At 42.5% G+C, this 26338-nt stretch overlaps 1 protein-coding gene across 1 annotated transcript in view; it reads left to right on the forward strand.

The window, feature by feature from the left end:
• lpp (LIM domain containing preferred translocation partner in lipoma) overlaps positions 1 to 26338 on the forward strand; it is a 219893-nt gene that overhangs the window by 137147 nt on the left and 56408 nt on the right. Inside the window, 2 exon segments of the mRNA XM_080727235.1 lie at positions 2573 to 2824; positions 3905 to 4237. Coding sequence (XP_080583361.1) covers positions 2573 to 2824; positions 3905 to 4237 — 585 coding nt within the window.

Consider the following 26338-nt stretch of genomic DNA (forward strand, 5'->3'; position numbering starts at 1 on the left):
GGCAAATACATAATCTTTCGACATGTTTTCATGTGTTTGATACAGTACATCAACGATAACAGCTAGATCAGAGCGGGTGCATGGTGGTGTTCAGAGTGAGAATCCCAGCACAGAGCTCCGTTGCTGCTGGTCTACGACAGTCTCTTCTTCCCAGGAACACCAGGCACTACAAATCTCTGTGATTTAACCCATTTAGGCCTAGAATTAATGACTGCTTTAACCAGTGAAAAATAGCAGATATACAAGCTCACAGCGCGGCACCGAGTGCCGCGCTGCGAGCTTGTAGATCTGCTATTTTTGAAAAAGTTGTGAAAATGTGTGCAAATCTTTGAATATATGTATTTTCAAAGCGAACGCTTGTAACTCAAATTTTGCTTCTGGGTGGTCCCTGGAACTAGATATTTTGAGATGCGGGTCCGTGGCCAAATACATATAATTTTGGGGGTCCTTCACATGAAAAGGTTTGAGAACCACTGACATAGTAGTCTCTCAAGAACAGACTAACTGAGCTCCATTTAAGTGAAAAGGACCTTTTCCTTGACGGTATTTGGCCAGATTGCTGACATAGAAACATAGGTTTTTCAAAAAATCTTAGAAGGATTCAAAAGACACTTATAGAATCGGGTCAAAATTCTAATTTTCAGGATTTTTCAAAAATAGCAGATCTACAAGCTCGCAGCGCGGCACTCGGTGCCGCGCTGTGAGCTTGTATATCTGCTATTTTTCAATAGTTAAAGCATAAAATAATGATACACAAAATGTATACCCGTTCTAAATGATTTAACATCTTGCCCGTACAGGCAGCTAGAGTCAGCACAAGTGTCATGTGCCATTGCCAATCTGCTGTCACAGCGTCCTCTACCAAACAATTTATCCCTTCCCTCCCCGCTTTATTAGCCCTGGTTTATGGCCGGCCACGGTCGGGACAGCGCACAGCCTCCGCCGTTGAGGTAGCCTTGTAATTGACTCTGAGGAGGCCAGGCTGGATAATTACTCGACTGTAAACCACGCTATCAATAAATGGCTCTGGAATCAAAGTGCCGCGCTTCCACTGCTCACCGAGGACTGCGCTGCTCAGGTTATCTAGTTTAATCCTGTTTACTGCAGAAATGCTTTTCAGTACCGTTTTACGACATTTAAGTTCTTAATAGAAATTGTACAGTAGTTGCTGACAGTGACGGCGGTCACATTTAGCAAACTTTTATTTGCATGCTGATTGATAACTATTTGTGATGTGATATAAGCAGAAGGAGGCAATATTAACCAGTCCACAGCAGTAAGGTGGATCAGGCCCCTCTTGAAAATCTCAAAAAGAAAATCTCTTGAAAAACATTTTAAAATACTTAAAATAGCTGACCTACATCGACACGTTGTGAGCTTGTAGATCAGCTATTTGAACTATTTAAAAATGTTTTTCAAAGTAGTAACAAAAGGCAAAGAAGTTTACAACTCAGCTCACAACACATGTGAGCTTGTAGATTGGCTATTTCCGCTGAATGTCTGGGATCGGTAGCATTTTGGGTTTCTGATCCGGTCTGGAGCGGAAACAACCTACTGTACGTCATGTTGTAGTCATCAGACGGACTACACTTTGGCCGGAACTACCAAACCGGAAACGGTTTTAAAAAATGTCCCATGCTCAAGGGCATAATTTTAGGGCCTACCCAATAAACCACTTGATGCTGCGTAGTTTTGCTTATTTTTTAAGTTTGTTTGGTATATCCATCTTTTAGTCCAACTCTTAGCGACTGGCAAGACTATACTTCTCAAGCATTTAAGCCATTTAGGCCTAGAATTATTGAATGCTTTAACCAGTGAAAAATAGCAGATATACAAGCTCACGCGGTGCCGCGCTGCGAGCTTGTAGATCTACTATTTTTGAAAAAGTCGTGAAAATGTGTGCAAATCTTTGAATATATGTATTTTCAAAGCGAACGTTTGTAACTCAAATTTTGCTTCTGGGTGGTCCCTGGAACTAGATATTTTGAAATGGGGGTCCGTGGCCAAATAAATATCATTTTGGGGGTCCTTCACATGAAAAGGTTTGAGAACCACTGACATAGTAGTCTCTCAAGAACAGACTAACTGAGCTCCAGTCAAGTGAAAATGACCTTTTCTTTGACGATGGCTGGCCAGATTGCTGACATAGAAACATAGGTTTTTTCCAAAAATCTTAGAAGGATTCAAAAGACACTTATAGAATCGGGTCAAAATTCAAATTTTCACGATTTTTCTAAAATAGCAGATCTACAAGCTTGCAGTGCGGCACTCGGTGCCGCGCTGTGAGCTTGTATATCTGCTATTTTTTTACATTTAAAGCATAAAATATTGCGTCATAATGTGTTCAGGCCTAAATGGGTTTAAATAGGGATTGGAGAAACAAACAGGCGGGACCAAAACAAAGCGACGCCCCTTCTTCTGCCTGTTTCCGGGTTTAGGCCAAGCCCAGACCGGATCACACGCCCGTTTAAAATGTATGCCAGGCTTTCCTCCGAGTTTGAAAAGTCTGGTGATGATGTGAGGTTAGTGTTCCTGTGGTTGAGTCGGCTTCTGTTTCATTGTTGTTGCCCAGAACTCCAGTGGCCCACCACCACCAGCAGCCAGTCCCAATGCTCCGGTGACGGGCTACAAACGTATGGTCATTCCCAACCAGCCGCCTCTCACTGCCACCAAGAAATCGACGCCCAAGCCCCAGGCTCCCGGGGGGGCGGGCTCCTCCTCCGCCAGCCCGGTGGCCAAGCCCCAGTTCCAGACCGCTCCTCAGCCGGTGGCCGCCTCCTATGCCACGGCCTCCACTCCCAGCCAGCCCACCTTCAATGTCCAGGTCAGTGGTGGGAAAAGTACTTGAATGTTTTACTTACGTGACGGTAGCAATACTGCAATATAGAAATACACAAGTAAAAGACCAGAATTCAAAATGTACTTGAGTACAATACAGGTACAAAAGTTCCCCACCTCAGCCTTGCACATCTTTTGATACAATGGAATGGAACTAGATTTGTTTTGTCTTAACACAACTCGTGCCTCTTAATCTGAAGGTTGCTTGTTGCCTCGGTGCCGCGCCGTTTCCTCCGTCGGCCGCCGCTATTATTTTGAAGGGCTGGAAGGGGGTTGTTTTTGTTTTTTTGGATTATCACTTGACGGCAACGATTACGTCATCTAGTCACATGACAGTGTGAGCCGAGAAGAGAAACATGGCTGCGCCCTGCCGTGTGTATTGTTTACATCAGATCTGGTGCAAAATGGCTCAAAATGGCTCTTTTGGATTAAATGAAGTCTCTTTATGGGCCTCTCCATTGACTTAACATGGAGGAGCTTCACTTCGCGTGCACGCCCAACGTGCGTTTTAAACAAATCGCGGACATTACCGATGCGGCCGCGACCGGAGCGACATTAAGTAAGTATTAATACATTTACTGTAAATACAGTAAGATTGACGGTGAGCGCTGTCAACGGCGTCATGTAGTCACCGATTTGAATGACGGTGAGGATCGTCTACAGCAGCAGAACAGTTAACAGGTACAAAAGTATTGGCATCTAAATGTACTTAAAGTACCAAAAGTATTCATTATGCAGAATGTCCCATTTCAAGTTTTCAAATGTATACAAATCTTTTGAAAATAGCAGATCTGTAAGCTCAAAATGCGTCGCATCGCGAGTCGCGACGCATTGTGAGTTTGTAGATCGCCTATATTTCAAATGTATAGTGTTGAAGAGATTCATGTTTTTGTAATGATAATCAATCTACTAAGTAACTAGTGATTAAGTTTTCAAATAAATGTAGTGAAGTAAAATTACAATATTTGGATTCGAGATGTAGTGAAGTACAAGAAAAAAATAACTCAAGTAAAGTACCTCAAAATAGTGCCTAAGTAAATGTACTTACTTTCCACCACTGCTCCAGGTGCGGGCCGCCCAGCCGGGGCCCCAGCACCAGCAGGCCCCCGGGAACCAGGTGCCTCACCGTGGCGGCCCGCAGGTGCAGTACATGCCCGCCCAGCCCAAAGGCCCCGACTTTGCCTATGGACCACCGCAGCCAGGCTTTTCCCCCATGGGCCCTGGTGCCTACCAAGATCAGCACTATCCCGGGGCAACCCTCACAGGCGGCCCTGGCGGCTGGGCACCTGAGCCCGCCCCTACCTCAGGATACCAGCCTCCAGCTCCCAAGAAAACCTACATCACAGATCCACCGCCAAGTCTGGCTCCTTACATGGCTGGCCCCATGATTCCACCTAAGGTAAGAGCAGCCCTCATCAACACTTCCGCTGCTAAACACGTCCAGGAACGTGATAAAAATTATGGGGCAGCGGCGCCATAGCCCCGTTATCACGTCCAGGGACATGTTACCTGGTTACCATGGTTACCAAGTAAACCAGCGCTGCTGCGGTCGCTGGTGAGCAAAAACACTACATATCCCATGATGCAACTCGGCCGCCGGCATCAGGAAGCGTCTAATCTCCATAGGCTCCTATTTATTGCTGATGCAAAGAAGCGGTTTTATCTGGGAATCTACTTCCAAGATAAATTTTTCACAGCGACACTGGGCCGTGACGATCGGCCGCGGTTAGGATTTTTCATTTCAGTGTGAAAATACTCGGCCGCTGTTTAGCCGTTACAGACTTTAAATTTCCACAACATGGACTCGATTGTCGCTTCAAAATGAAGCGCAAGTGAATGGCGGCACTCTATAGCCAAATAATTACCAAAATATTGGCATTCTAAGTGTTAAGAAGAGCACACGAGACCACACACTTAATCAGCTGATCCTTAATCTTGGTCACTCTAGTAGTATTTCCAGATGACAGGGAAATATCTATTCGACATTGGAACAGACACTGATTTTCTCCAACTGGCTCTACCTGTGTTTCCTCATGCATAAATGCATCATCTATCCAGAATACATTTAAACCATGTGTTGTTGTTGTTGGGACTCTTCTGGCTCAGAAGGCTAAGGCACAAACTATGACCGTGTCACAGGTTCACATCTGGCTCATCTATGCCATGCCATTCTGCTGGTCTCTTGCGTCTTTGCTGCTACTGTATGTTCCATGTTGTCACATCTAACAAAACAGAACTGCTTAAGAAAATTGATTTTAAAACGAAAGTGGTATGGTACTCAAACACTAATGTATTCTTTTAAGAGTGTGTGTGTGTGTGTGTGTGTGTGTGTGTGTGTGTGTGTGTGTGTGTGTGTGTGTGTGTGTGTGTGCGTGTGTGTGTCTGCACGTGCACATGTTTGATCGACTAATTGAGTACAGTATGCACGTATTTGTTTGTTTTAATCGCTTGGGATGGCAATGCAACAGGGAGCTGCGCACCGTCCTTCGTTGAAACGCTCAGAATAAACAGTTGTTTTAACCTTTATGAATTTTTAACAGGTCTTTTCTGTAGGGGTTTACACCATCTGATTTCATTTGTCTCATGGAAGCCCGTTTGCATTCTGTGCATCCATCCTCTACATACAATACCTCACATACAGACGTGACACAGCTCCCTGTTCATTTTAGAAGTCAAGCGCATTCACCAAAAGATCTTAAATGATGTTTTCATGCTCTAGATGCAATGTGGGACTCTTAGATTCTATACACAAACAAACACAGATGGAAACCCATTCACTCATGACCAGAAAACCGTAGGATTTCAACCGTTGAAATCCTATGAGCAAATAAGCTCAGTGTTTAAGTACAGCAGTGTTATATTACTGAATAATATGAACTGATATGAGCTGGAATTAGGGGTGAAATAGTTAATGAATTATACATCTATTTATACTACAAATTCACAAAATGCCACAGTGTGAGCGACGCGTTGTGAGGCTTTAGAGATCAACTATTTTAGCAATTTCTGTTTATAATATTAATATATAATTATAGATTTTATTTGCATTGATATATAACAAATGGCTATAAAACACACTTCAAGATTATGTGATTAATCAAGAAGGTAATTGATAGAATAATCACAAAGAAATAATGGATAGTTGCAGCCATAGCTGTAGTTTCATCCATGAACATGTAAGATATGTTGAACAGAGAGATGCAACTTGATCCTCATCCTCCAAGTTTTCAGCCTTGTACACACCAGTATATTTATTATATTTCTGGCTGTGCTTAGATCGCCTGGAGATCATGGTGCATACTGTTTACAGTTGCCGTCAAATGAATAAAAATGGAACAGTAGTCCCTGTGTATTTAATTTATAGGATGTTGTTTTTATGTATGTCAGACAGGCCTGCTCACTAACGCCTCCTCTTTTGAGAGCCTATGTTAACAATTTCTCTGCCATTTTAAACATAGCTGTAGTAAGCAGCTGCCAAATTGTCCTTACCTTTTAGCGTGGGCACGCGCACGCATCGTGCACAATCTGTGCGCGACTCATCTAGTAGACGTGTAGACTCGGTGACAAGCTTTCGAATACAAAAAACCCCATTGAAAAAGACATATCCGTTGCCACGCTGTATTCCTGCTTATCCGCCAGTGTTTACATGAAAAAACATTGAAAAAAAGCCAGGCATGCGCTATGGTAACACGTGGACACGTTCGCGCACAAAACGCACGATATGTGCAGGGATCATAATCCAGGCGTGTAGAGACTGGATCAAAGTTTCCAAACGCAAAAATCCGATTGAAAAACGAGCGTTCCATCGCCGAGTAGCTTCCACTTCTGTTACACAGTAAACCAATGGAGGCGGGACTATGGCCCAGGCTCAGACTGGATACGGAAAGCTGGATCCGGTCCAGACCGGAAATGACCGGATACAGTTAGGGGGGCGGGCCTAAAGAGCCAGAATCAGCGAAAATCTGCGCTAATACTTTTAATCCTTTCATAATGATTAAAGCTAATTAAACTTTACGGGCTCTACGGGCATGGCAGCGCGGTACAGCGGGAAATCTACGGTTTCTACGGGGATCGCGAGGTATGAGTTAAGAGTAAAAAAAAAAGTATTTTCAGAAATAAGAAAATCGTGAAAACTCTAATACTGAATAATGACCTCTAATACTTAGCTACTATAGCTTTAAATTAACAGATTGCAAATGGCCCTGGAAAGCACCCATTATGAGTAGTATTTATGGGAGGTGAACACCATGCTCTCCTAACTTCTTCCATATGGTTGGCAGCCTCCAGTGATATGGACGCTGTGCATTAAAACTTTATACCGTTCATATCTCGAGGTATTATCGCGCTTACTGTATACCACAGCCCATTGTTTGTTAGACTATTTAATTTCCACGGTAGATTGCATACTGGAGGTTCATAGGTTGAGTTTATTATATTCCCTGTTTACTGTACACGTTGGTAGGAAATTAATTGGACAAGATAAAAGTAATGGTGTCCATGGTGATGGTCTGCGGATAACGATTTAGTGTGCATGCAGTCATTGATAGCACAACCATAAGGTCCTTCTCAAAAATCCAGACAAACATTACAGCACGTGGGTCTTCTTGACTATCAGCAGAACCTGACATCACAGAGGAGAATGTTGAACGTTTGGAGAGAGCTCTCGGAGTTCACAAAATAATCAGACCATAAGGAAAGAACATTCATCAATTCCTGTTTTTCCTCTAGTGGAAGTTTGACTTATGTAGATAAGTGTAGTGCATGCACTGTGCACAATTGATTTTCATAAATAATGTAAGATTTAAGATTTTTCTCTTGGTAAATAGGTTTGTTGAGCATTACAGTCAATACAGCTTGGCGGAAAAAACAAACAAGCCTGTTGTCTGGGCGGTGAGCATCGGCAGTGATTCACCAGCTATTGGGAATGCTAAATAGATCAGACGGTGTTACCCCGAGGAGGAACAAACACATGAAATAGTAACTAATGATCGCTTCAACAAGACATTGGTTTTCTGTCTCTGCCTTTCAGTGCTCCTACCAGGCCATTTCATCTGGCATTCAGCACTCGATGCCACAACAAAGGAACACATGGTTTTAATCAATGCTTAGGAGAGAAACTGTTTCATAATGTCATCTACCATAAAATCATCACATCATATTCCATCTTTGCAATACTCTTTTGACATGAATTTATATATATATATATATATATATATATATTTATATATATATATATATATATATATATATATATATATATATATATATCACCGTTTTTTTGAGTTTCAGTGAAATTGAGAACAGGAGCGCTCGTTGTGCGGCGCAGGGCGGAACAAGCGGTCGCTTTGATCCACAACAAAGACAACGACAACGTAGCGTCGGCAGGAAAGATAGCGCCTCACCCCACAGAGGTTAGGGTTAGGGTTAGGCATAGTTTTACAGAGGTTAAGGTTAGGGTTAGAGTTAAGCATAGCTAATGGCTAAACACAGCTAAGCTATGCTAGTAGATAAACAAAGAAAGAGGTGTCGCAAACGAGTGACGTCACCGACTACACAAGTAAATGGCTGTTGTCGCCATCTCATGGTGAATACGCAGAATTACACAGGTGCGCTGATAAGAGACTATCAAGGTGAATTGATCCAGGTGGTGGTAGGGGGGTGTGGTGAACGACAAAGCGAGCGCTCTTACCCCAATCTCACTGAGTTACCCAAACTGACTGTTATATATATATGTGTGTGTGTGTGTGTGTGTGTGTGTGTGTATATATATATATATATATATATATATATAAAATAATTAATTTTACAGTGGCAGAGGTTGTGCAGTATTTAGATATATCTCAGCTTCTTAGCTGTTTGTTTATTTAAATTGTTACTGTACTTGCACCAGTACTGTACCCTATTTAGAGTTTGGAGGATGCTCATTTTGTAGAGGGATCATCATGGGGGCATCATTACACCAAGCTTTGATCCGCAGAAGTAAGACGAGTGGCATATTGTTCCCAAACACTTTCAATATGCCAAGGCTGAAACAATTAAACAACCAGTCTTTTAGTAAGAGCACAGCATGAAGTCCTTCACACAGCGAAGCAAGGCCTTCATAGATCATGCACAGCAGGTCACTGAGCGCACCTATGAAGGAGAATTAAAATGCTGCCGTCGCCGAGAATAGAGCAGGCCAATGCCGCCGAGACGGACGTTCTAATCTCAGTGCGTTCCGCCACTCCACAATCTCTGGAAAGTGTGAGAGGCCCTTGAGTTTTCTTTAATTCAAGGATTTTATGCCGATTCAAAAGACAAACTGGGCCTCTTAGCCTCTGGGAATAGCTCATCAAGGACTGTATTTTACTAAATACAAATTAGCTTGAACATTGCAGCTACACCAAAAAAATAAATAAAAAAACAAAAAGCCTAATTATATTTGTTCAAAAACAAACATCTACATCTTGCTTGAAAAGCAAGTCCCAGCATGATGCATTATTACCAAAACAAAAGGTGGCGTTTATTAGATTTGCGAGCATCTCTTTGATTTCAGATAAAAGCAAATTTCTAATTTTGTAGATGTATTCTGTACAGTACTATATATGTTTCTTTCCCAAGGATATCATGCAGATTGTTGGCTCGATGCCAACCTCCCAGTCCCCAGTCCCCACCCCCCTTGCTTTATGTTTGTGTTTCTAAATGATGTACTGTAAACTCAAAATTCCTAAGCACACAACCAAATAGATAATATGCTGTAAGGAACCCTAATGCTTCTAAACCTTATTTAACTTGAATCCATTTCTTTATAGTTTGTATCCTGTATGCTTGCAGCTCTTTCATGCACAAATGCCAAAATAGATCACAAACACTATAAAAGCCAGATTACAGTGAGAGCAAAAGCTGTCAACTTTTGCCATTATCATGGGCAATCTGGTTGACCCGATATGGTGACAATTGCATAACCTTTCACACATGGTGTCAAATCGACTTAGTAGTGTTGGGTTGTGTCTCTCTTAATCTGTTGTGTAAATAAACCAAAACACTAGGCCAATTAAAAAGGGACGCTTTACAGATTTCTCATAATTATGAACCCAGTCACTCAGCGTTAAGCATAGTTTTATGCAATGCCCGGGACCTTCTCTGTAGGGGGTCTGTGACTTTGATTGAAGACTTTATTACAGAGATCATTTCACATAATTGAGAGTATTCATGGAAGGGCAGCGTCATTAGGAGTCTGACATGAACTCTGTGGAATAAGGCTGTGAACCAGACTGGCTCTGATTGGCTTAGAGGCCCTGCTCCCTCCATGCTGGCTCCTCCAAAAAGAGCAGATCCTCAAGCTAACAGTGCGGCACGTTACGACACGTTGCTCGCTTGTATATCCGTTCTTTTTGGCACGCTACACTGACGTTCTACGAAGTATAAATTAGGCTTTACTTGAGATGTAACGTGAAGGTGTAAGTGGAGCTATTCACATCAACAGGCATCAAGGACACTTAATTACCCAAATCCACCACTGTTTGATCTCTATTGTAGGAGAAAAGAAAATTAACAGATTTCATGGCTGCCGGTTAATATAGCAATTTTGCACGAGTCCTTCTCCCGAAAATTGGAGCCGGGCTAAGCTGGATGATGACTTCTGTTATTTCTGAGCTTGAGTGACATTTGACAGTGGGGATTATTTTGAACTGCTCAATCCCCGCAGCCGGTTAAAGCCCGCTGGAAGGTCAATGATGGTTTCAACTGTCAAACATGTTTAAATGTTTTGACGCGTATCTTCAGTTGAAGTGCTGGCTTTTTTTCCCTGTTTTCCTTTATGACCTGTGCTGGGACATTTACATATGGTGCTGACAGCATCGCTCCGAAATAGTTTTTGACCCATCGTGGACCCTTGGTCAATGATGTGGAGCTTTGTTACTCAGAGGGGTCATTCCAATACAACAGCCAACACCTGTGAAGTTCAGTCAGAAGCTTACAGTATGTGAGTCAGTCTCTGTGCAAGGATGAGCATACTTTTTTGTATTAAAGGTGCCGTTTCCCTACTGTATTTTCATTTCAGCCACCAATTTAATCCAGTCAGGAAAGACAACCCATTTATCTGCTTAAAATATTGTAGTTTTACTTCTAATTTCACTTTTTTATCATGTAAGTGTTCTCTCTCCTGATAGCTTGAAATTAGTATCCCTATATGAAAATATAAACACACTATACTGTAGCATCCATGATCACATTGCTATGATGGAGTCAAGAATGTAAAATGTTGTTTGCAAATCAAGCTTTTCTCCAATAACTGTTTTGGCAATACTTTTCAAATCAATAAGCTCTTTCAACTACATTAAAACACTGTATGACTCATAATTAAAGCAAAGTCTCAGGCAAGTTTCAAGTCCATTATCCCCATAAGAGGGGTAAAACATAGAAAGTATAATAGATATGTACTGTATGTGTAGATACAGCATTGACCGTTGCTTTTCATTGGAATGATGCCATCTCCCGCACCTACTTCTTGTGTGCTACTCCAAATAATAACGCCCAGTCATTGCATGAAAACGATTCACAGCAGAAATGATATATATATATATATATATATATATATATATATATATATATATATATATATATATATTTATTTTTATTTTTTTATGTCTGAAAACGCTCGGGTGTGAGCACTGGCAGCCGTGACGCCGTACATAATGGCTTTACCTCAGATGACTGACCCTGAACTCCCCTACGCTCAGGACCTGGTGTGAGGTCTGTTATGGAGCAAGTGTAGGGTCACCAGCGGCTCCTATACAGCGACATATAGATTACCCTCAACAGATTGGTTACCTCGTGCAGGGTTACAAGAGGATACTAAAAGCGAGAGCTCGGGGCAACTTGTGGTGTGTCATGAGCAACAGCCTACAGCTAGCTCCCCACGACTTCTATTAATGTATGGAGTCTGTACTGACTGAATGCCAAGCATGCTTAAAATGCTCGCCATGCTAAACTGGGCATGACAATATTCCCTCCCTATATATGTATAATTAGTTTAATTACTCCTCATTACTGAAGTTGTGAAACACCCATTTCATAAAGCATGTAATGGCACTGTTAAGCTTGATTTATACTTGGTTGGATGCTGGTGTCGTCGCGCACCGAAAATAGCAGATCTACACGCGCACAACGCATCAGGCTGTTGGCGTTGTACGCTTGTAGATCGTCTGTTTTCAGTCCGCAACGCCCGCGCGCAACTAATTATAACTCTTGGCTTGACATGAAAGTTGGGATTGAAGCCCAGTGATTGATGGAGCTGAACGGACCCTCTTCCACTCGCTGTCCTCCCATGACCCCCACATCACGTCCCATTTCTCTTAACAGTAACGACAGGCCATTACACTGATTGACAGCTCATCCATATACTATACATTTATGTGCTTTTAGTATGTGTAAGCCGTACAAATGAGCTACTATCTTTTACAATCTTTTTTTTTAGGAATATGACTTGACTGCAACTTCATTGCCTCATTGTCAGCATTTACTTTTTCATTTCGTCACCTATAAATCTCATCAAAATGATGTAGTACATTATATCTAATGTTTTCTTCTTGGTCTGTCCATTATAGCTTACAACAGTATTGATGTATGGATGTTAGAAATGTGTCCAACAGGGATTCGTTATACAGTAAAGGTCATTCCGTTCTGCTTTTTAACACGGAAGCATATTCCCGATCTGCTGCTGATCGGGAATGCGATCTGTGTTACATTTTTCACAGGCTGTCAAAAACCCTGATTTAAACAGTTGTTTGATAGCGGAATATAATTTTACACCCTGTTTTTTACTGCAGACATCTGTAGGAACATGTCGGTCACCTTCAAAAATCTAAAATACCTATAAGCTCCCATATCCTCCCCAAGTCTGGATGATAACGCGATGAGACGAAGTCCCACACTATAGCTATGGGTGAGGTCACATACTGTATGGGGCTAGTGTAACAGCAGAACTACATTATCTTACAATAAATGCACGGAATCTCTGTACGTCTGAGGTTCACATATCTCGAGAACCGTTCGACCGACCCGCACCCTCGTCGCATGCGACCCAAGGGAGTGCAGTGCCCGCTGTTGAGTCGGATAGGCGGTTGACCAGAAACACCGATCCGACTGATACGCCCATTGTACCGTGGCCCAAATGTGCCAATTGATTGCCATGGAGCCCCCGGCCTATTAGCGGCCTAAGGTTGATTTGGCAAATTCCCCACACCTGTCAGCCCACTTTTCAAAGTCAGATTACGCTCTTCAAACGTTCTCCACACTTTCTTCACAGATGTTTACCACTGCACAAGTTTCCACACTTTTCAATATGGGCACAAAGGGGACACAGACAGACATACTGGTACTCTGACAATGGGTATTACGTTTATTGCATAACGGTATTGCATAACGGGTGGGGCACGCATTCCCTATTTTGCATCGTTCCCAACTAGCATCTTTCCCAAGTAGGCTGGTACCCAACGGGCACGGTCTAGTAACTCTGAATTGAACTACAGTAACTGAACTACAGTAATGCTCCCAAGCAGTAAGACTCATGCAGACCTCTACACCAGGAATACTGAAGTGCTTTATTTTTTGTTCTCCAAATGTAATATGATTTGATCACAATCACCACGAGAGCACAGCTGACAGTGAAGAATGACTGATAAAGACATGGTGTCAGCCCACATAACTGTACAAATCATTGCAGTGACATGATTATCATTCATCGCAGAGGTATGGAAGGCATGTTGACATCTAATTAAATCCTTATCTCACCAACGCAGGTTTTCCTAGAATTATATTTCTTAACAACACACTGTGTATTAATTACCGCACGGCCAATTATTTCACATTCTGCGTATAATCTTGAGAGCGATTTATTTAACCCTGAAATGAAACGTGTGTGGTTCGAGAGCCATTGTTACTGTGTGCTCTTGTGGCAGCATTTGTACTTCATAGAACAATGTCTTTTTGAAGGTTCACCCATGCTTTGATCCTCTGTGTTTAGTTATGCTTAGTTGTGCGCCGGTGTTGCACACTGAAAATAGCCAATCTACACGTTCACAATGAGTCACGCTGCAACACATTGTGAGGGTGTAGATCACTGGTGCACAACTACAGTATAAAACAGGCTTGGGGTCGTTGGGTTTGTTTTGAAAGGTCAATGACTTGCACAAATATGAAAATATGGAAAATGATGAGTCATGAATCATTTAGCCTTTTATAGCAGTGGTTCTCAACCTTTTCAGGCAGCGACCCCCAAAATAATCATATTTTAACTGGGGACCCCCCCCCCCCACCCTGACGAGCACTAAGAGCAGGAGGCATTACACTTTGTATAACACGGTTTTATTGTGAAAATAGCAGATCTACATGCTCACACACGCATTGCGAGGCGTTGTGAGCATGTAGATCGGCTATTTTCACAATTTCTGCCTCTGATATTTTGACAATTTGGCCAATGTTTAATTTGTCATTTTAGAGGTATTAACACTTTGCAAGCCACGGGGAGCCCCTTAATATTAAAACCGGAATATACCGGACATCTGAGCAAGGAGTCTCAGCCGCGCGGTCTTTTACCGTACTGGGTCATTAACTCATTTAGTGCCACCCCTTTCACCACTAGAGGGCGCCCAGTGGCCAGAGAAAATCCCATAGAGATATGCTGGTATATGCAGAAGCCCTGCAGCCATGACTTGCCTGAACACTTTCCTTTGTGCATGACTGCATGTACAGGAAGAGGATGAAGTTAGCTTGAAGTTAGCTATTGGCTACCAAGCATTTTAGAAGCCTTATTTTCGTCAACTTAGCCATGATTAAACCTTGCACACCTCATGCATGGGAAAAAAACAGAGAAGAATGAGCTCTGAAAAATCCAATGCAATCCTGGATTGCATTGGAGTGGATTTGTGCAGTTTGTTCACAGCTTTCAAACAAAAAAATCCGATTGGAAATCCGTTCAGGCATTCTTGAGATAATCGCCCTTATGTTTTACATGTAATGTAAACAAAAATGGCTGCCCTGTATGTTAGATGGGGTTGTATGGGGGTTGAACATGCAAAATCGCGATTGAAATCATGTTCACCAGATTTGATGGGGTCCAAAAAAAAAAAAAAAAAATTCAAAAAAAAAAATTTCAAAAAAAAAAAAAAAATTTTTTTTTTTTTTTTTTTTATATCCCGAACTTGTTCGGGATAGGCACCCTGTGATACGATCATATATCCCGAACTAATTCGGGATAGGCACTCAATGAGTTAAAAACGAAATAAAAGATTTTTATCCGAAAATCAGCAATCGTCCAACCTTCCCTAGTCACCACTCGTCCATCGATAGCGCATGGCTCGTCTGACATGAAGCAGAAGTGACGTCAGGTCCATTCCTTGCAGAGGCTTCCCAGCAGCCACCCATTTTCTCTTTATACGTTTGTGCTACAGTAGTATAGCAGGAGTGCTAGGGGCTATGCGAGCGAAAATGCTCATATCTACTCTTGAGTCATCCGTGGATTATTTGAGCCGACATTTACGTGAACGCATCGCGCACGCGAAACGCACAGGGATAAGACGCGTCGGCCGAAACCCCCACTCTAAGCCAATGCAGATTGAAGAATTTCACTGGGAACTGTGGTGAGTATACAACGGGGATCGTGGTATGGTAATGGGGGATGAAGACCACGTGATATAGCGCTGGATGTCTGGTAAAATGAATACGGTTCAGATCATAATATAATAATAGAAATTTCACGGCTAATCTACAACAAGCCATTCTATTTCGGCTAGCAAAGTGTTAAAAAGTCCTTAAATTGTCACTTTAGAAATGTGCGGATACCCTCAATACACTCAAACTTTATGTTGGTTTGTTTACTTTTGAGTGAGGAAACAAAGTTGCACATTAAGTTAATCATCTGGGGACCCCCCAAAATAATATGGGGACCCCCCCTGGGGGTCACGACCCACAGGTTGAGAACCACTGTTTTATAGCACGTTTATAATTGTAAAAGGAGTAGTTGGAGCATTTCACGTAGGCTGGTGCTTAGCCGTTTCAATCACTAAAGTGGGGTTCATTAAAATGTGTAAGTCATAACTACTTATGAAACCTTTAGGAAAACAGTAAATGTGCCAAGTCCTTAATGTTAATGTTTTTATTTGATTGGTTTCTGTATGTTAATAAACAGTAAAAGAGGAACTAGATGGTATTTGATTACCGCCAGTGTTATTCGACGGTGTATTTTTGTTTCTGCATGCTCCTGAACAAGGTTCCTTTTGAAAGCCAACATAAAATGAACAACAGACTACGCTTTATTCATGATCTGAACAGAGGACACATGACAATTAGAGTCATGATAATGTTTTCAATGAAGGTGCTGCTAACTGCTGACTGAGCTGGTGGCAGCCAGCAAACCTTAGAATAGGTTTGTTTGTTGATACTGCCTAATATGTTCAGAATGGCACTCCAAATCAGATTTTTGGCCTATCCAGATTGGAATCACATTTCTGCAAATAGGTGGCTTGAAATGCGGTTCAAATCTGATTTCTAAAGATCGGACGCTGAAGTCTGGTATACTTTGTCGTCTAAGCACGCCGCAAATAGCCAATCTACAAGCTCATAACGTGCAACATCACAGTTTTCGATGAGGGACACCATCGTACGGCAGAGTATATAAGCTTAAGCGTTAGTCACGCCAATGTCGTTTCCACAGCAACCAACGCAGATAGTGTACTGTAGGTTGAACAATGTCCGAATACACAAATCTGATCCGATAACTTGCAAATAACAGTGTGGACCGTCAGACCTAGAGATCATATTTGAGAAACAAATGGGATTTGCCTGCAGTCTGAACAATGCATGAAGGTACTGCAGACAGACACAATGACTACACCCACTGCATTTGATTTGAAAGAGGCATGTGCAGGGGCGTCACAAGGGGTAGGAAAGTTAGACCGAGTTACCGGGGCCCAAGGTGGAGGGGCCCTAGTAACTTTAGCTATTGAAAAATAGCAGATATACAAGCTCACAGCGCGGCACCGAGTGCCGCGCTGCGAGCTTGTAGATCTGCTATTTTTGAAAAGTTGTGAAAATGTGTGAAAATCTTTGAATAATATTCAATTTTTAAGCGAACATTTCTAACTAACATTTTGCTTCTGGGGGTCCCTGGAACGAAATATTTTGAGATCGGGGTCCGTGGCCAAATACATATCATCTTGGGGGTCCTTGACATAGGTTTCTTGTACACATTTTCACGATTTTTCAAAAATAGCAGATCTACAAGCTCGCAGCGCGGCACTCGGTGCCACGCTGTGAGCTTGTATATCTGCTATTTTTTAATAGTTAAAGCACAGGGGCCCCACAGTGAATCCTTGTACCCGGGGCCCAGAATTTGGTGTGACGCCCCTGGGCATGTGACTTCTCCTGCTCCGCTCAGACGTTTTGCATTGGAGAGGAAACCGCATGTTCTGTGAGGCGATGGCTGATGTGGGTGAACAGGTGCCTCCATTTAATTTAGTAGGCTACTTGTAATGCTAAACGTGTGATGTATCATTTAATAATGCAGCTACTAGTACGGCTATGCTTACTAACCCTTTGTTTTTTTGTTTTTGGCAATGTGTGTTCCAGAAAAGAAAGAAATGACACACACAGCATGCAAGATTACATTTTAATGATGCCACACAAGCAAACATTTTAGTCAAACACCACAGCAAAAATGTTGCTGTCTCGACTGTTGACCTCACCGTTACCGTTTTCTTGGTGACACGTGTGCTCTAAAACCTTAAGTTTCATTTTAAATTCCAAAGTTATGACGACAGCTTTTATTGTTGTGGCCAGATGGTTTTGCAGATGTAAGGGCATTCACGAGTCCCTTCACACTCCGTGGACACTTCACACATTCTCATCCTGTGACCACAATATCACCATAATGTTCAGCCACTGAGGTGGTCGTATGCTGTACATCAAGTGACAGCTATCAGGTGGATTAGTTAGGATTGCCCAGCTCTAAATGGATTATTACTGCCATGTCAACAAGCTTGCTGTTTCAACAAAATGTTACATGGTGTCTGTAATGGATCTGGTTACTGAATGTTTGGTACAAGTAAAGGTCAGTGTGACGGTTTGACTTGATCCTGGAGGTCGGTGAAAGAAACCTGGATCTCTTGCTTGTGTTTCACTGTCTTGACGCCATCCATCACCTCAGAAACCAGACCCATAACCACCTTCCAGGTTGGAACCATTCGCCCCCGCAATTACCAACAAATCACAGACCATGTGAATTGATATAAAATATAAATGAGGTTTCGTCATTGATTTAGTCGTTTCTTTTTTGCAGAGTTAAACGCTAAAAGTCAAACCTAAAGCTTCTTTGGAGTCAGTCCATTTGTTAGTCATGATAAGTGTCCGTAGATCAGAGGTGTTTGTCAGAGAAGCCCTAATAAATAATAAGGGCCCCTGCTCTGTCACCCACTCCTCTGACTCCTATGAGATGCAGGCCATGGTCAGTAAATAACTGGCCCAGATCGATAAGTGCCAGTGCAGCTCAATGAGCTCTGGAGACCCTAAAATGTCCGAGCGGTTTGTTTTTGTTTTCTTTCTTTCCCACCTCCCTGCCCCGTTGAATGAATCCCTGCAGATTCATTTGTTTTTACCTTCTTTTTCTAATCTCTTTATTGAGAATAATGTTCTACTTAGGATACTTGATCTCCCCATTGGGATAGTTGGATGCATCTCCCTTCTCACTGCCCCAAATTCCTCATAAATCTATGGAATCACGTGCCATTGTAATTCCTTAGATTTGCACAGTCTCTTCTTTTGAGATTTTACACTTTTTTTGTTTTAATTCCAATTCATTGAAGGGCATATTTTAGTTTTTGGCAAGAATATCTAATGCAGCAAAGGCAAATCAGAACTGTAAAGAAAAGGAAACTCTATAAAACAATGTTGTTTGGTAAATGAAAACACCACTTATGCTATCTTACTGTGTTGAGGTAGACACAAAAACCAGGCAGCCAATAATACCTGCATAATAGTGGCCCCTGCTGGTTATTTTGGGACATGGTTGCCTGTCGGCCCCTCACACCTTGTCCTGCACATGTCTGGCTTTCCAAACGGTGGAGTGCTGCTCTACCCAGGTTCCACTCTGTGTGGCCTCTCACTCAGGGGCGTTATTTTATACTTTGGCTATTGAAAAATAGTAGATATACAAGCTCACAGGGGGCACAGAGTGCCGTGCTGTGAGCTTGTAGATCTGCTATTTTTGAAAAGCCGTGAAAATGTGCGCAAATCTTTGAAAAAAACTATTTTTTAAGCCAACATTTGTAACTCAAATTTTACTTCTGGGGGGGGTCCCTGGAACTAAATATTTTGAGATGGGGGTCCGTGGCTAAATACATATTACTTTTGGGCTCCTTCACATGAAAAGGTTTGAGCACCACTGACATAGAAACATAGGTTTTTTCCAAAAACTTTAGAAGGTTTTGAAATATTCAAAGATTTGCACACATTTTCAAGATTTTTTAAAATAGCAGGGGCACCCGCTGGCCTACTGGTCCAGGCGCATACCACATAGGCATTGCCACATAGGCATTGGTGCCTGATGGCGTCGCTGGTTCAATTCCCGATCCAGACGACCTTTGCCGCATGTCACTCCCCGTCTCTCCCCCCATTTCCTGTCAGTCTACTGTCCTATCCAATAAAGGCATAAAAGCCCCAAAAAATAATAAAAAATAAAAAAGTAGATCTACAAGCTCGCAGCGCGGCACTCGGTGCCGTGCTGTGAGCTTGTATATCTGCTATTTTTCAATAGTTAAAGCACACAGGGCCCAGAATGTGGTGCGACACCCCTGCTCTCTCTGTATAACATCTCCTGTCCACGCAACAGCTCAGGGGTCAGCCCAGCCCACCCCTGGCTCAGACCTCATGAAACGTGTGCACTCTCGAAAGATCATCTTTGTTGTTCTTTTCTTTCCCATCAAGGAAGAATCCCTTCAGCGGATAAAGAGTTGTTTTGTGGGGAACAACAGGTTCCATGTGGTGGTGTTTGGTCAAGCAATAACCTTAAGGGTGTCATTCAAACGAGCCATTGTTTGGATTTGGCCCGTTTATATGGGGAGGAAAAGGATATATCATGGTTTGCTCTGCGGGCCAAATTATACAGGAGATGGTCAACAGTGTGTACTACAAAAGGGAAGCGCCTGGTGCCAGTATGGTGATTTTGGAGACCGGTAGACCTGTGTGAATCTTCATTATATTCACCGCATGGGTTTAAATGTAGATCTATCCTGCCGCGTGAGGAAACAGCGGGGCCGACAAATTCATCTCTCATCCAAACCAGGGAAACCTGCATCCTCCATAATGGAGCGTTTCGCTACACTACATTGATATAATTGTGATGACATATAAAGAGAAGCCAAATAAGTTTTTCACCTCTCTACCGACAATTTGTGCAGTCATTTGTAGTTTGCCTCCTTTCTTTTTTTCTTCCAAGATTGCTTGTGGCACCGCTCTCTGCTCTCCCAGATATTTCACGTATCTGTTCACAGGCGGCTGTGTCAGTTTCAAACACATAACCTAGTTTTTACACGCTCACAATCTTACAAACATCAAAGGTACACTGGACACTTCTGTGACACTGCACAGTAACATCTTCAGTGTTTATTCAACTTTGGGAGTGTATAAATATAACCAAATGGACCCGTAAGGGTCCCGTAAGCGTAAGGGTCCATTTGGTTACATTTGTACACTATCAGAGTTACAAATGAATACCACTAAGGATTTTACTGTGTACTGTATACTCTTCTCTCTACAGTCTCCGGAATTCATCCCTTTATGCAAATTCAATTTGTGCCCGAAGATTTGGGTGGCTGTGGAAAATGTCAATTATGGAATTGCTTAATTTTTAATTATCCTCCCGTGCTCTCTGTACAGTTGCTGTACAGTCGAGTGTTATTTTCTCTCTGTGTTTAATTGGAGCTGAAGCACCATGACCTATTTTGTTTGGGGGAAATGTATACTTAGTCTGAACGTCTCAGAAGGTGGATTTTGAGCTTAGTTTTAGAAGGGTTGGGATCCTTGGGTTCAAACAGGGACGTGCTGGCCATTGGGAAAAGCAGGCAAACCCCCCAACGGCCGGTTCATTCCCGGCCGGTCCAGGCCGGCCAACAAAGTAAATCGTCACTGTCGGGCAGAAACCTTGTATCTCCAAGTTTCAAATGTGTACATTTTTTCGCAAAGCAAAGCCCTGCTTCATCATACAAGGCCGTCGCATAAAAGTAGTGAAAACAGCAGATCTACAAGCACACAACGCCTCGCGGTGCAAGGCGTTGTGTGCTTGTAGATCGGCTATTTTCACTAGTTTAAATCATTTTTAAAATGATAATTACAAAACAAACGGTTTTGGACATACAAGGTTTCCACCCGACAACGATGAAATATAACTCATGTAATTGGCCCACTGGCTTGTCACTTTGTCACAAATCTTTGAGTAGCAGCAGCGCTATAGAGAGATCTCTCTCTATAGCGCGCAATGAGGGCCTCTCCAACTCTTTTTCCCGGGCTGAATCAGGGGCCCAGCATGTCCCTGGGTTCAAAACCTGACATATTACTACTGTACATGTTACTGCTTACCTGTTTGGAATTCGAATGAGTAAATTAATCTGCTGGATTACGCAAATCAGTAAAATATGTTTATTCATTAAAGGTGCTGCATTACACAAATCAGTAAAATGTGTAGAATGTATATTTTGTTAACATAAGCGTTAAATAGCTCTATTCTGATAACAATAATTACTGTAGAGACTAGAGAGTGTTCAGTAACAGGGTTCTCCTTTTTTCCCCAGTTTATGTAAACAGAAAATATATTTTGTGGTCTGAATACCAGTTTTACTGGATCTAATCAGGAGAGAACTCACACAGGATCAGCAAGTGAAATTGGAAGTGATGACACAACAAAGTGAGTAGACAAAATAGACACACAGTAGACACTATAAAATGTTACAGATATTTTGTATTTGATATGAAATCTGCTGATAAATGGGTGCTCTCTCCTAATTTTCTGTTTGCTAAAGAGCTTGAGAGATGGAGAGGTCCACCCCTGTTACTGATTACTGAACAAGCACCCTATATACTGTAACAATAATTACAGAATATAAACTTTTTATCAAAAAATGTTTTTGTTTTAACAAAACAGCACTTACCTTGAATAGTAGGAATGTTGTGTTATTGTTCACCGTTAACCTACATTTAAGTGTCACATCGCAACATGAGCTTGTAGAGCTGCTCCTGTAGATCGGCCATTTTTGACACCTGTAATGACGTGCCCAACATACTGTAAAACAACCAGCACTTTCCTCAAACCTCCCATTGCTGATGTTTGTACTCTTTAGTTCTGACACTTAAACCCACAGTAAAGTGGGTTATCTGGGACGAAAGACAACATGATTCTCTCGCTCCCTCCAACTTTTTTCATTTTTCAAATTTGCAACGGGTCTAAAAGATGTGAGGATAGATTGGGCGATTGCACAATTCATCCAATCACTGGGACACTGGTGTTGTGGAAGACCAGTGTGACCCAATTCAGAGGACTGACATGAACGTCTGGAGTGAGGTGGTTGTGTGTGGGATTCTGTTCCCTCCGGATGGAAGCAAAATAAGCCAAACAGTTATGTTTGAAACCAGGGACGTGCTGGCCATTGGGGACAGCTCCCGAACGGCCGGTTCGGCCATTAGGAAGAAAAATTAAATAAAATGTCTGCCTTCGTTCCATTTTGGGGGCTGGGCGGCCAACAAAGTAAATCGTCACTGTCGGGCAGAAACCTCGTATCTCCAAGTTTCAAATTTGTAAATTTTTTCAAAGCAAAGCCCTGCTTCATCAAGGACGTTGCACAAAAGTAGTGAAAACAGCAGATCTACAAGTGGTGCGAGGCGGTGTGTGCTTGTAGATCGGCTGTTTTCACTAGTTTAAATCATTTTTAAAATGATAAATACAAAACAAACGGTTTTGGGCATACAAGGTTTCCACCCGACAACGACGAAATATAACTCATGTAATTGGCCCACTGGCTTGTTACTTGTCATGATCTGAAATGGCAAATCTTTGAGTAGCAGCAGCGCTATAGAGAGAGATCTCTCTCTATAGCGTGCAATGAGGGCCTCTCCAACTCTTTTTCCCGGGCTGAATCAGGGGCCCAGCACGTCCCTGTTTGAAACACACCACTAAAGAAACCCATCAACCTGAGCTAAAATATGCTGGGAAAACTATTTTGCCCAAATTCTGTTATCTTCGTAGTATGCGTTGGTGAGCAACCGGCTCCTTCAAGATTTGTTCACAAAACAGGACTGTCCATGATGATATTGGGGAGATCGTTCGTAAATTGTGTGCATAGTGATTATTATATTTGAAACTCAATGCTAGTGTACGTACAGTAGCTACATTACTGTATGTACTGTACTGTACTGTAAATGTCCTTCTTGTAATGGCGCGTGTGCAGCATGGAGTGAAATAAATCCAAAGTGATGTCTCTAAATACACATTTCAAAAGCATATTTAACATTAGCCCATATGTTAGACTGTAGACACACGGAATCACTCCACCCTCCCAGCAAACACACACACACACACACACACACACACACACACACACACACACACACACACACACACACACACACACACACACACACACACACACACACTCAAAAGGATTGTGTGACTGATCCTGCAATCCACTCATTGTTTTGGTAAAACTGAGTCGCCTAAGCTGCCATAATCGGCAGTTTAGCGGCGCGACAACAAATGCTTTTTTTAGCTGGCCCAATCCAATCAAACTGCAATCCCACGCGAACCCACACAAATGGATATAGTCCATTTGCTGCCATTGTCATTATTATTGTTATTAATATTCTAATAAGCCATTTCCGCCCCAGCAAATGCTCCGCCACAGCAGCGTCCCTTTCACATAATGCCATTGTGATTTGTGCAGACAAAAAAAAAAAAGCTGGGATGTCAGACTGTGTGTGTTGAGCAAAGCCCCCTCTCTAAAAGCCTGCAGCTCCATTGACACTAAAGAGCATTTGTATTATAAAGTCCATCATCACTTAATCTGTGGATAAATATGCCTGTAGAGTGATTATGTCTTTGTTTGGCCTCTGCTGATCGTGCAGGAAATGTTAAGCCACTGTAGAGAAAACATAAAAAATACAATTGCTCATGGTTTAAGGTGTGATGTGGTGTATACAGTACAGGAAGTGAAACGGATATAATACACGGCTGATAAGTGACAGGAGCTCTAAGCCTCATTTATACTTAGTTGCAAACAAACATAGCAGATCTACAAGCTCCCAACGCGTCCCAGTGAGACACATTTTGTGAGCTTGCAGATCGACTGTTTGCAGATCGACTGTTTTCGATGCACGACACGATGCGCAAGAAAGTGTGTAAATGGGGAATCGGAGACATGGATGGATTTGTTCTGTTGAGCAGTTCTCTTTCATACTGTGCGTCCCTCTCTATTCCATGGCATGTATATTTGTCCTCTACAGTAAAGTATGTGCATCTTCTTTGCCGATTTAAGATCAGTTTTATTTTGGGAGTTGTGCAGTGGCTTTCATAGTTGCCAAACACAGTTACAGTATGTGTTGATTTTGAAGTGTGTGGAGAAACTCAAGAATAGGCTGTTTTCATATACAGCTCAGCATTCCTGAAAAGTGCGTGTGTGCATAGCAAGTAGTTTTGAAATATGAGACATTTCTTGGGCAGGTTCTCTGGACGTCAGCCAGTATTTTTGGATCTAAGTCAAAACAAGAATTTTAAATCCTCCGAGTCCTTTTCAGTTAAAGTGCAGTGCTATCATTATCCTAAACTCAGTCTGAGAAAATCTTCCTCTAAATATAAAAGTGTGAATATAAAATGATTAATGAATTGGACTAAAACACGTGTTGAATCATTGGAGTGCGATGAAAAGCCTTTCGTTAATAACAGAAGTTACAGAACAGGCTTTTATGAAAGATCCACACGTGCTTTATGTGCTGTAATTGCACTGTGGTCCAGATTTTTAGTCCAATTCCCCCCTGCTCTGCAGTATGGTATGTCAGTCACTGTTGACCCTAACAGAGACTTTATTGTTTCTAGAGCAACCCCAAACGTTTGCCGGACTACTCGTCCCTTTTCTGATTGGACAATATAATGGATTTAAGGATTGGTCAAGCTTCATGTGACATCACAATATATAATACCAGTAAGGCTCCCTAATCGGGAGATAAGCGACCGTAGGTCACTTATCTCCACAAATAGGGCAAAAATTTGTTTTTCCAAAATCTTCCTGATCCATGTTGATGACATGAGTGTAGACATACTGTGTAGTGATTTTCGTGATTTTAGGGCAAAATCTGTAGGAGCAGTGTCCAAAAATGTGTTTTTAAAAATCGGCCTGAAGGTGGCGCTATATGGGACAGATTCATGTTGATGGGATGAGTGTAGACATATTGTGTAGCAATTTGCGTGATTTTAGGGCCAAAACTGTAGGAGCAGTGGCCAAAAATGTGTTGTAAAAATCGGCCTGAAGGTGGCGCTAGAAGAGGGCCATGTGAGAAATGAGGGGTGGGGTCTCCGCGTTGCCTTGGCGGACGAATAGGTACCGGCCCCGGCTCTCCCGGACGCTCCTAGCCCGAGTTACAGCATTTTATGTGAGCTGCAGTGGAGGGGGTCCTCCACTGGGGGCGTCACCACTTTTGCATCCGTTCTGGAGCACCAGGAGTGGGTGGTCCCCAGGAATTCCCCGTGAGCAGCCCCGTTGGGGTGGTCATTTGGTCATTTTTGCACATTTGGTCATTTTTTACACCTGGGGGTCCCCCAGGGACCTGGGGGTCCCTGAAGTTCCGGGGGTCCTTGGAGGTTGTAGTTTGGCAGGTAAGGAGTGTGTGTGCAAAATGTGGCATGGATCGGGGCAACGGTTGTGGAGATATGAGCAGGGCAAAAGTGTGATGTGTGACGTGTGACTGACTGACTCACTCACGGACAGCCGGTGGAGGTTTTGGTAGTAAATGCGACCTACGGTCGCAGTATTTTCGGCCTCATCGCTATTCCTTGTGTCCCGGCAGCCGCAACCTGCGACTCGCGTTGGTGCAATCACACTTGCAATTTCTCAGAATTGCACCTTTTCTAGTTACACTACCATTATATTAGCCCTTTCATTGCCAGACCGATCACGTAGTTTCACCCAGCACAAGTTAAATTCCCCACAAACTTGTGAGTGAACCCACGTCATAAGTTTGGCAAAGCCAGGCTACCATTACTGTATATATTCTGTTTCACCAGCAAAAAAAAGTGGGAGATTTGCTGTCCTCAGAGGACCGTCACCTCAACCTCCCCGCTTTCAATCAGTAAGCGTTCTTGTCGGGACGTGAGGTACGACGAAGCACGTACAAACTGCGAACACCCATACCTCCAGTCTGGCTTAACCAGGTGCGATTCCACAGTGGGTGGTGTTTAGGGCTGTCACAATTATTACATAATTGTCTA

This window comes from Nannobrachium achirus, assembly GCF_963921795.1.
Source record: "Nannobrachium achirus genome assembly, chromosome: 1".
NCBI classification, from domain to species: domain Eukaryota; kingdom Metazoa; phylum Chordata; class Actinopteri; order Myctophiformes; family Myctophidae; genus Nannobrachium; species Nannobrachium achirus.